The sequence below is a fragment of the Danaus plexippus genome, chromosome 15 (assembly GCF_018135715.1).
Source record: "Danaus plexippus chromosome 15, MEX_DaPlex, whole genome shotgun sequence".
Lineage (NCBI taxonomy): Eukaryota > Metazoa > Arthropoda > Insecta > Lepidoptera > Nymphalidae > Danaus > Danaus plexippus.
Window position 1 is genome coordinate 8,784,337 of NC_083547.1, and position 12,100 is coordinate 8,796,436.

General features: G+C 29.4%; 1 protein-coding gene across 1 annotated transcript; it reads right to left on the reverse strand.

The window, feature by feature from the left end:
• Nucleotides 1-2,284: 2,284 nt before the first annotated feature.
• On the reverse strand, nucleotides 2,285-8,524 carry LOC116766607 (organic cation transporter protein-like). Its single transcript, XM_032656522.2, has 7 exons — nucleotides 8,216-8,524; nucleotides 5,939-6,038; nucleotides 5,651-5,751; nucleotides 4,479-4,630; nucleotides 3,796-4,404; nucleotides 3,355-3,536; nucleotides 2,285-3,079 (listed from the first exon to the last, which is right to left on the reverse strand). The coding sequence occupies exons 1-7, from the start codon at nucleotides 8,377-8,379 to the stop codon at nucleotides 2,921-2,923; spliced, it is 1,467 nt and encodes a 488-aa protein (XP_032512413.2). The 5' UTR covers nucleotides 8,380-8,524; the 3' UTR covers nucleotides 2,285-2,920.
• Between the last annotated feature and the right edge of the window lie 3,576 nt (nucleotides 8,525-12,100).

The following is a 12,100-nucleotide window of genomic DNA, read 5'->3' on the forward strand; positions in this document are numbered from 1 at the left end:
GGACATACCGCCACTTAACAAAAATAAAATTTATTACTCTATTATAGTAGCTATTCAATGACCTATAACGCATTTAAAAATTCGTCAAAGATTATTAGCCCTTTGAAAAAATTATTAGCCCTTTGTAATTTTATATTATAAATTTAAATACTTCAAAAATAAAAAAATAGTCGTAACTAAGGTCGCTGCTAAACTGCAAAAACGAGCGATAACTATAATTGCAATTAAAAATTTTATTACTTATTACTTTAATATAAGTAACTTATAATTTTATATAAAAGCTAGGCTATTATTTTCAGTAATTGTGAATAAACGGTAAAAGTAATAAAGATTGTACCATTATTCGTTTGGTAACTGAAGGCTTTTTGGAAATGTCGAAGACGAAGCGAGGGTTTCCGGTGATGACGTCACTGGGCAGATGTAGCGGCAGTTTCCGGACAGGCCATCCGGTGCGGATATACTTTGCCCGAGTATTTTGAACAAACTTTATTGAAGGTATTCCTTATTAAGTACTAAATACAAATTACATATAACGTAAACGTGAATTTGTTTTTACCCCCATGGTGCGGTTGCTACCACCAGCTCAAATCCGCCTACTATCAGGTAAAATAGTAACCAAGCAATAGCCAGTTTGTATTGAAGTAATATGATAAATAATTTTTCAATCTTAATTTGGAAAATAGTTAAAAGGGTTAACTTGATTGACATTATTAACTACAACTAATTTTTAATTGACAACTTTTTTTAATTTGCTTTTAAAATTTTAAATAAACAACATGAAAAAACCAATTCAATAAAAAAAAATTAATAAAAACAATTAATAAAACGATAAACTTTAAAAAATACCAATTAAATATTTTAAATCTCTCCATGATATTTAAATTTATCTTTTTTATTTGATTTTATTAAAAAAAAAAAAAAATTTATATATAATCTAATATTTGTGTAAATAATCTAAAATTCTACTTTAAATTCCAATATTAAAATGTTGTTGACATTCTCAAACAAGTTGTAATAGCCAGCACATTGGATATTCGTGACGTCGCACTGCCGCTGATGGAGACACGGATTATTTAAATCTTATGATTATCTTCTCGCCTCATTTATAACGACTCTCCGTTTGATCCGAAATATCATAGACATTAAAATCCTCTCCGGAAATCGACTTACAGATATCAAGGGTTCGGTCAATACAAAAAAAAATCTTATTTAATTGTTTTTCAATATGATTGAGCTCATACTATTTGTTTGGCTCTACTTGACAGCTGTCAGATATAGTCAACAACTCGGTAGACTTTCTTAAAACAATACGTAACCTCCAACTAGTTTAGTACCAGCAAGATATGTAACAGAAACGTTTAAAATATGAATGAATATTATAAACAATAAAAAAATTTAATTGTTTATAATATTCTTCTTCCAATATTTTTCTTTCATATAACTTGTTTGGAATTTTAAAGCTATTTTAAAAGTAGATCAAAATATAAAAGGTCGATAGAATAGTTTCTATTTGTGTAATTTTTTTTTTATTTTGGTGTAAGATTGTATTATGCCATTACGAGAGAAAAATTGTAATCATAGTCTTAAATGTCATCTTTCTTTTGGAAATAAAAAGACACAGCACATTTCTTTATTCATAAATCATTAAGCATAAAGACAGTTCTATAAAGTGCTTTATTTTTAGGTAAAATTTAATTTTATTTCAAACAAAAGTTTTTATAGGCTATTGAAAATTCCTACTTTCTTATCACTTTGAAGTTATTAAATTCAATGTATGCAATTATATTAGAAAGCAGAAACACCTCCATTCCAGTAAATAGCATTAAACGTTTCTTAAATATAAGGATGTAATATCCTTTAACATAAAATATATATTTTGATACATTTACGTGTAATTCTGTATCAAAAGTAACGACTTTCCTGTAGTATATTACATCGGGAGTGTTTGTAATTATTGTCACGTTTTGCGGCACTCGGCTGTATGCAGTATGCGCTCCGAGGAAAAATGTTGCAAGACATTTCTGCCTTCAACTCAAATATTTCATGATATTCGCTCGTTACTGAATCATGCAGAAGTATAATATGATTTTGATAACATATATTTATTCTAGTAATTTATTTAATATGCATACCGGAATCAAAATGATTACTGGAATTGAGATTAACTTTTATGAAAATTAGAGACAATTTTTTTTTCTACAATATTTTAAATAATATATTTTACAAAGATCCATATATTCTTCAAATATTCATTATCATTCTGAGGTAAACTTGTAGCTCTCTTCTAGATTTAATAGAAACTGAATTGTAAATATTTCGATCATTAGCATATTTTGATAATTTTTTCTGTAAGAACTACTATAAAAATTCGATGAAAAAAAGTACAACGTATAATATCTCGAACTGTAACCAGGTGCAAGCAGTGGAATTTTAGACTCTAAAATCTATAGACTATTCGACAGGTAAATTTCTAAAAAATACACTTTTTTCAAACTACTTTTAATTGAATATAGACAAAGAAATAAAACTGCAATTCTATCCCAATCATGTTGATGAGGATATATAATAATAATATATATTTATATGAACGTAAAACTTATATTTATTCGTTTTCAAAATATCTTCGCTTGTTAATTGTCCTTTTTTATTTCTCATATTTGTCGTTCATTGTTATAAAACAGTCGTATCATATATATTGCCTCTCTATCACATCGATATATAGGCACATTCTCTATTAATTTCAGATGCATAAAAAACGTCAAGAGAGCTAAAGTACTTTAAACTGATTTTATGTTGTAAATTAAATTGAAAGGTACTTACATCGATATTAATATTACTTATTAGTACAATCAGAGATATATAGTATTATAGTTAATTACTCTAATGCTTAAACTACATATGCATTCCAATCCTATCATCCTTATATATAAGTCTTCTTAGTTGTTCCCATTCCTTCAGCCTGCTCGACTGTATCCGGAAGCGATTCATTGGATACGTCGGGTACGAAACACGTGACCAGAGCAGCGATCACTGCCGCGAGACCAAATATAAGTGATGGGAGACCTTTCCAATACATTGCCTGAAATACATCATTATATTTCTTAAATCCTATTTTCTTATTCCTATACAAGCCCAATTTTTTTAATTTTTTTTTCTTACATTACCAACAAATACACACTACACAGGCAAGTCAAACCAAATTTAAATAAGTGACACGGAAATAGTTTTTTTTATTTTAAACAAATTGTAAATTTATAAGAAATATTCTTAATATTAGAGCAGATATTTTTTAGAAGTGAATTATTCAGAAATATTGCTATATAATTATGAGTTATAGCATGATTTTATATTTACAAGTAACGGAGTTTGCGGCGCTAGCGCTGACCCAAGGCGGCCGAAGGAGGAGCACAACGCGTGCATAGAGTTCCGAGTATATGTTGGAAACAGCTCTAATGTGTAAAGATATGTGAGGTTGAAGTAAAGCATGGACATCATCTTGGCCGTCATATAAAATATTAAAGAGACCCAAGGAAAATCTACAAATCGGAAAAACCTTATGAACATTAAATTCATATATAACTCGTTTGTTACCAGCCATATTTGTTTACAAAGAATTTAAATTATAAAAATACACATGTAAACAATAGTACTAAAACGACTACCGAAAATATTTGTGAGTTCAATGCCGGTAGGAGAAAATTTTAATTTAATTCATAATATAATTTTAATACTACTATATGTATATTTAAAGGTTAAATGATTCATAATAAAGTTATAACCAAAACAAATACTTACTCGTTGGTACAAACGGTTGCAATATACTAAAAACTCCACCTGCTAAAAATGATATCATCAAAGGACGTTTTCTTTTAAAGTTTTTGCAAATGTAACAAAAGATTAAAATTCCAGGAATATCAATCAAATACATTACACCAAAAATTATATATTTGTTCCCTTGTAATGAAACGGAATTTATTAAGAGACCGTAGTTAACGAGAGCAGATGTTATCCACCAGACCAGGCACACTAAGAGACGGCACCTTAGAAGTTTCGATTTGAACGTACTTTTAAGTAATTCACTAAAAGTCACATTAGGGCTAACCTTACAAGAAAGCTTATCAAGAACCTGCTTGTCTAGCTCTATTTTATTTTTCTTGCTAGCATTTTCTAGAATCTTTTCAGCTTTATCTCTACGACCTTTAGTGTAAAGCCAACGAGGGCTTTCGTCTAATAATAACGAATAAAATATAAAAAGGAACGATGGTAAGTAAATCGCTCTCAGAAACCATCTCCAATTTGGTGTCACCCATGCTATAAGGGCCACAACAATTCCTCCAATACAGTAACCAAAACTGCAGTACATGTAAAACGGAATCCTTTTTTTTGGTGATACCAACTCCAACGCTGTAAGATTGAGGAAAAGTCCATAAAATTGCACATAAAATATCAAAAAACCAAACAAACTATAAAATCTGTACCCAAAATATAAAATGGTGAAACAGAGTCACCAAGAGCTCCTTCTAAGAATTCCATAACTAGATAAAACCAGTACCAGTATGAGAAACTTCTCAAAGTCCCAAATAATGCTCCCAAAACCGATGTAGCGATTGCTATAGTTTTTCTTCCTAATCTAAAAATATTTTTGTCAGATATTTCAATTCTATAACATCGAAAACTCCTTGAACAGGTAACAAGAAAAGTTAATAGAATCCTTCTACTGCGTATACTTAGTAAGATGCGAATTGTTTTACTAACAATTTTGACAATACTATTTAATATCTTAGATTTTATCCTAAATAAATTGAAAATTTTAAAGACTACTTAATCGTACCGAATGTCGTATAACTTAAAACAGTAAAGTAAAGTTAAAATTTTATATATTAAACCGAAAAGGACTTACAAAATATGTTCTTAAATATAAATAGGACTAATGAAACTTTGGTATTAATATAATACTAGTAGTAATGTAATAAATAAATTTATTCATTTGTTGGTCAAGTCCGACCATCCGGTCAAAGTTATTCGTTAGCTAATCGAAGAAATGGAGCCACAACTGTATATGTGTGTAACATCAACCGGTGAGCCAACCTTTTACGGGTGGCTTGCCCAACCGTAAAAGGTTATGATTCCGATACTCTGCCATAATTTTACAATGAAAGTCTTAAAAAAAAACACATTAAAGACGATGTCTTGAAATATGTTGGCCGATGTATTAAATAATATATCAACTTTTGGTACTTTTTTGTTATTTTTTTTGGTCATATCATCAACAAATAAACAATAGCGCGCTCTAAGTATATATAGGTATAGATTATCTAGAAAATAAAATTGAAATTATTAAAAATTTATCGATATAATAAGAGATGCAGTCTTCAGTCTTCTTACTCTTTGAACACACCTCGTATAATATTATTATGATTTATTAATTTATACGTCTTTATCGTAGTCATTTTTATTTTTCTATACTTCATAAAAAATAAATATTATTTTACAATACAAATAATATTTCTGATTTTGTGATTATTTCTTCTTTAGACATAATATACAATACATCTAACTAACTTAAATTATTTTATTTTTTTATTTTATAAGTGTAAATTCAAAGATATAATTATTAATAAATTATAGCTGTAACGATAATAATGATTACCGATCAGACATGGGCCCAACTAGCCATAGGCCGCACATGTAACCAGCATTGTGTATTGTTCCAACCAATGTTCTCTTCCATTCCTGACAAGCCAACTGAAACTATATGATTGACCTTATTAGAAATTTAAGATCTGTTTGAGCACGTTGTCATATTAAGTTTTTTTTTCATCCCGAGAGCAAATATTTCATAAAAGGTATTTATCTTTGGATGAACATTTAAATATCCGGAAAATATCTAATATACATATCTAATATATATGTATATGTTTGGAATGATTTTACTTACATATGCAAAAAAGCTGTCGTTGTTGTCATACACCCATTCAGGACACGTATAACTTTCATTAAAACTGCAGTGAGATTTACCTTCGAGGCCATCCTTACATCTAGAAACATTGCACATTTATTGTAATACATTAATTTTTTTTTTCCAAAAATAATTACTTTACCAAAAATAAATCACTCGATTTTTTGGAGCTTTACCAAACAACACGCCATTAAGAGTATGAAATTTTGCGATACTTTTTACAACCCTATTTGTTCCATTTTACATAAGAGGTTTTAAATAAGGTTAATTGATAATGAATTACCATAATTAAAACATAATAAATAATAGCTGACCAGACTAGATGTCGAGGTTGGCGTTTATTTTATGGAAAGAATCTATTTAATTTATCTATTTACAAAAATTAATCATTGCATTTTTGCTTTTGATAAATAATATTAGTTTAATTTGTATGAATCTTTATTTATTATTGTCTCTATGTACACAAAATGTATTTTCAAATCACTAGCAGGTAATCTTTCAGGTCTCAGTTACATTTTCTGCGTTTTCTCTAATATTTCTTCTCTAATCTTAGGGAACCGGTATTATTAAACAGAAAGTCCGCCTTTAAAGTAACCAGTTTCCACTGCGTCCTTGCAGTTTGAGTTTTGATCTTTTGCTAATTTAGGTCACTAGTGAAAAGTGACATGGTTATTCAAATCAATTAATTGTCAGCAGAGAATATAACATTTATTATTTCATTCAACCTCTTATTCTTTATGTATTTATTTCATTAGGTTATTATTCAAGACCGAGCCAATTGGTGCAATATTGGAGAAGTCCATGTATGTATTTCAGTATAGAACAGCGCTTTACTGACTTGTTTGTTTAAGTCAGGAATCGTAATATGAATTGGGTGGAATATTGTAATGTTCCACTAGTTTAGTATCATAGTTATTGTGTACACATCATAGATTAAATGATTTCCATATAAATATGCTAAATTAAGGGACAAAATTTATAAACCTCACTTTATCGTTTCAAACAAAGTTTATCCAAACTCTGATCAAATCTATATTTGATTTATTTTTCGAAGCTGGGAAAGGCTCTAGGCTTCTAGTGAAAGAAGTTGATTAGTAGTATTAGCTGCCTCGAAGTGACAAAGATCCACACAGACCCAGCGAGTCTCCACATTGCCATAATAAAATGCTTCAGTTTACTTACAAGTGCAAGATTAACATAATCTTAACAAATTTGAACAAAAATTTGTCAATAACTCTTATTCTAAAATTCAATATCTTAAGACAAACTTATACTGGCATCTATTTTCAGATAAGATTCGTTATCTTATTCATTCCCTACATACATTTTTTTTGCTACTTTCAAATTGAAAACCTCTTACGCTGGATAATTTAATATACAGCAAAGAAGTATATCCATGTAAAAAAAATATTCGTACCTGTTTAATTAAATAGTTTTCTTAAAAAAACCTCGGCAAAATTTATATTATTTTCTATGTTTAATACAAAAATAAACTATTAATTACATAACCATAAGTAATTTTCTTTTCAGTTTAAAAATAAATAAATGATTGTTATTCCATTTCATGGCTATAAAGGATCAACAGTAAGTTCTAGTGAAATACTAGTATATGTACTAAAAATCATTCTAATACAAAAAAATATCCTTGTTCGTTACTTAAACTATACAAATACAAAAGAATAATATTTTATTTTTTCCTATTATATTCGTAATAACACAACCGAACATAGAAAATATTAAATTATGACTTGTGATAAAATAATACCCATGCATAAAGATATTTACCTGACGACTAAAGACAAGTTATGTTTTTCATGTGTAAGTACGTAATATTTCTTTGGTAATAAACGTCTTGTTTTATTATTAAGTGAGTAGTGTTAATAGACTTGTTTTAGTAGAACGTGACACTGGGTTTAATAACATTAAAAAAACTACATTAAGGAGTTTTTTTCCACATAAAACCAATTCACTTTTTTTTTCAAACATATAGACAGATATCTTATATATAAAAATCGGTGATTAAGAGTATGTTTATAGCTTATATGTTTCACTGTAGACTGGTTTTGGAAATGCTAAAATATCACATAACACTTGACACTACTAATATACGAATTTCGAGCCTCAACATTTTCAGTCCCTTCAAAATTTTTATAAAGATGGCAGATATTTCAGATGGCATATATTGTTTGAGGCGGATTTTTTTTTCAAAACATGATACTTGTATTAGACATGACTATAAATGAAAAAATTTCTTACCGATAACTGACTTCTTCAGCTGCGAAAATATAATTGGTGTAATGAATTTCGTTAACAAGGAAAGCTACAAAAATTAATATCATCTTTTCTAAATGATACCGCTTCATAACACCAAATTTATCCAGAACATCATCTAGTTCAAATTTGTCCTTAATTTCACTCATTTCTATTTAAATTTATCAAATGTTTTTGCTACATACATTAAAAACATTTAATAATTAAGGTTGTAACCAAATCACTTAACTATTTAAAACAGTTTCACTTTATCACACGTGGCTTATCGTTCGCGGCTCGACAAAAATGAATGGTTGACAAAATATTTATTTTTAATGGATTTTTCGCTTATGAGTCATTCGTTCTATTCTACAATATTCTCATTTTATATACATTTTGTATACAACTGAAGAAACATTTTGTGTATTATCGTAAATTGTATTTGCCATATGCAAATTAAATGAAAGAATAATAATACAAAGTTATTTAAATCATTATGGAGGAATTAATAATCTCTCTGTCTGTCTGTCTGTCTGCTTCCTTTTCATATTGGTATAGAGATAGATGGCACCCTGGGGAAGGACATACGAGTAGGCTTTTTATCCCTATCCCGAATCGCGATCCCAACCAATCCCGAAACTACATTGGTGGGACCATGAAGTGTAGTTCGGGTTCGGTGTCAACTGCCATTACGGCCAATGAATAATATAACCTTATTTTATAAATTACGCACTTTCATTCTTATATATATAAAATTAAAATATATAATGATTGTGAATAAATTGCATAATGAAATAATGTAGACTAATAATATTTTGATAATAAAATATGTTTATGACCTATACAACCTAATTCCAATATCTTAATTTAAGTTATAAATTGACATAATTTTACGTTATGTTACGAAAGACATAGCTTTTTAATGTTCTAATTTTGTATAACAAGGATAGTAAGGTATGTATTAAAATATATACAAGCTATTTTTATAGTTATAGAGTTAAAGGTTACCTACATAATTCCGATGCTCTGTTAAGACTCGGAAAGTAGATTACTATTCGTTCATATAATATTGATATATGGCTCAAATAAAAATAAAGTTTTTTAACCAATAAGTGATAAAATGTATACGTGTTAGTGTCTTCTCTCTATATGTTATAGAAAAGAATGGAGAAATTGATGTAGAGATTGGGGAAAGTAGATCTTAAATTAACTTACATAAAAACCAAATATCTGTAATATAATTATGGTGGTATCCCAGGTCCGGCGCCTAAAATAGAAGAATAACAACCGTTATTCTTCCATTCTGTTCCGATTTAAATTGAATATAGTTAAGTTAGTCAAGTATTGAACAGCTTTTTTCGATAAGAGACATAGATCTAATAGCCTATTACCATGAGAATCAACTCAGGATGTCCAGCAAAATCCACAATGGACAGAATAAGATATATGATGATATAAGATATATGAGGCAGTCTAAAAGTAATACCAACCACAATGACATAACATCGACAATGAGAGCAGCGATGATCATGGTACAGGAAAATTATAAGAAGATAAAATACGGATTTTTGTAAGAAAATGAGGAGTAGGTACGTTTTTGAATGTAAACATAGAAGAAAGTAGAAAAAAGTACTTATTTAATACAATTTAAAAAATAGAGGTATGAGTTAGAAGATGACAAGTTACAGATATGTATAGCAGTTGGTGACATATTGCCCCGACCCCAAGAAACTTGGACAAGGGGTGAATATAGAAGAAGAAACAAATATATAGGCAACTGTTAGTAAACATATAAAGAAAAATATATGGCATAATAATCATGAACCAATGTAGTTTTTCACCCAATCCAACCCAAATAAAAAAAATGGTGATACAAATGTTAGTCGAATAAAATTATGCAAAGATAACAGACCAATGAAATTTGTTTCTAGCGTCCTTCGGAAAAGTTTCAGGAAGTTTGTAATTGAATTACTATCGCGCTCATGAAATGTGTTCTCAAACTTTCCCGCACTTTATTCTTGGCCGAAACTGTAACGCTAATTGCGTTATACGTGTTTATCTCTCTGTAAGTTTTACTTATTGTTGTTTCAAACTTGGTCCGTCTCACAGTGTACCCAACTGTTCCATGTAAGCTTTCCATACAAACAAACCAAGAATAATACTTCATGTTCTAATGGATTGCTTTTAGGTAATACTTTTTTAAATCGTTAACATGTCTGCTGTAATAAATTTAAAACAGTTAATTTTCTCCTTTTTCCTCCTTTATTTATCGTGTCAGTGATCACTTACGCCAACACTAATTAAAAGTGTAAATGCAATTATTCGATGCCAGTACTGAAACGCGAATGTAGAAGTTGTAAGAGAATAGTATTTTTATATAATATCTTTTAATTATTATTTTTTATCCTTATCCAGCAATTCGACTGGAATATTATTAAAAGCAAACCAAGTAACAAAACAGTTTCGATATTAGACACCGAAATCATTGAGATATCATACTAATTGCAGACCACGAATTTCACAGTATACTTGGCTGTAATTCTTCCGATATGTATAATAATTAGCTCTTGTTAAAAACCCAATTCTATGAACTGAAGGTTTAACGTCTTCGTAAGCCACACCTTATCGGTAAAAATCCTAAAAACCTCTTTATTAGTAGTTCTCTTCATAACTTTAATTGAATTTGTGACTTTTCGAAATTGTATGGTATCTTTAAGTGACCTATTTGGTTGTAAGCAACAAATCTGGCAGACCTACTCAAAGCTTTTTAGAACCTTTAATTTATTATGTATGCAAACTTTTTTCATAGCAAAGGGGGCAAACTGGCAGACGGCCTACCTGATGAGAAATATATACCATCGAGCACGAACATCTGCAACGTGGTGTTGCGGATGCTTTGCCGCTCTTGAGGTGAAGCAAAACGGTGAGAAAAGGAAGTAGCTACCGGCTCTCTCAATCATCATACAGAACCCAGCCATTGAAGACTACTATAATTCGATTTTCGGCGAGATTATGGTACTTGCCCGGTCGCGAGCCCAGTACAGCCCATATCCGAGCTGTAGTCGTATGACCACTGCTAGGTTCAACCATCTAAATAAACTAAATAAACACCTGAAAATCTTCTATTTCTTTTCTACTTAAAATATTAAATGATATTTTTTTATATACCATACAAATTCTATAATTATGTTTTCATCATTACAGCAAAGTACTATTATTAATTTAACATAAGTTAAAACTTCGAATTTCAGAATAGTGCATTCTAGTTTAAGAAATCACCTAGAGAGTTTTTTCGTCCTCATATCATGCTTAATCATAAAATACTATGATTTGTTTTCAATTTTAAGCAAAAATTATAACGTCTTAATATAGAGGAAGCCTGGCCAGGATCAATGAGCCTAATCACGCCTCGTGGTTAAATAAAGCGTTTGGGCCCCAGTATAAGGAAGGTGATTTTTAAAAACTTACTAATTTGATTTAACTCTTTATGTCACGAATGTCTACAATTTTTTTCCTTTTACAAATGACAGTTTCATGTACATATATTAGATTTATTACTTAGAACCCAACTTCACACTGGTTCAGATAGGAAATAAAAGAAGTTATAATAATTTTTTTACAAATAAATTATCTCCTTTAATTTTTTTATCATTGCGAATACTTTCTTTTTGAATGAAGTCTTTGTCTGCGGCTTACAGTAGAATGAACCGGCAGTAATCGACACGTAATAAAAAGCGCGGTTTCTGTAAGCAACCTTTCATCTCTTTAGAACGTTATAAATGCAGGAACAACTTAACTTCAAATGTTTTTATTCGTGCATAAATTCTAATGACGACTACGTTAATAATTTTTATTTAAAAGCTTTTGGCAAGTTTTCTATACTGAATGAAA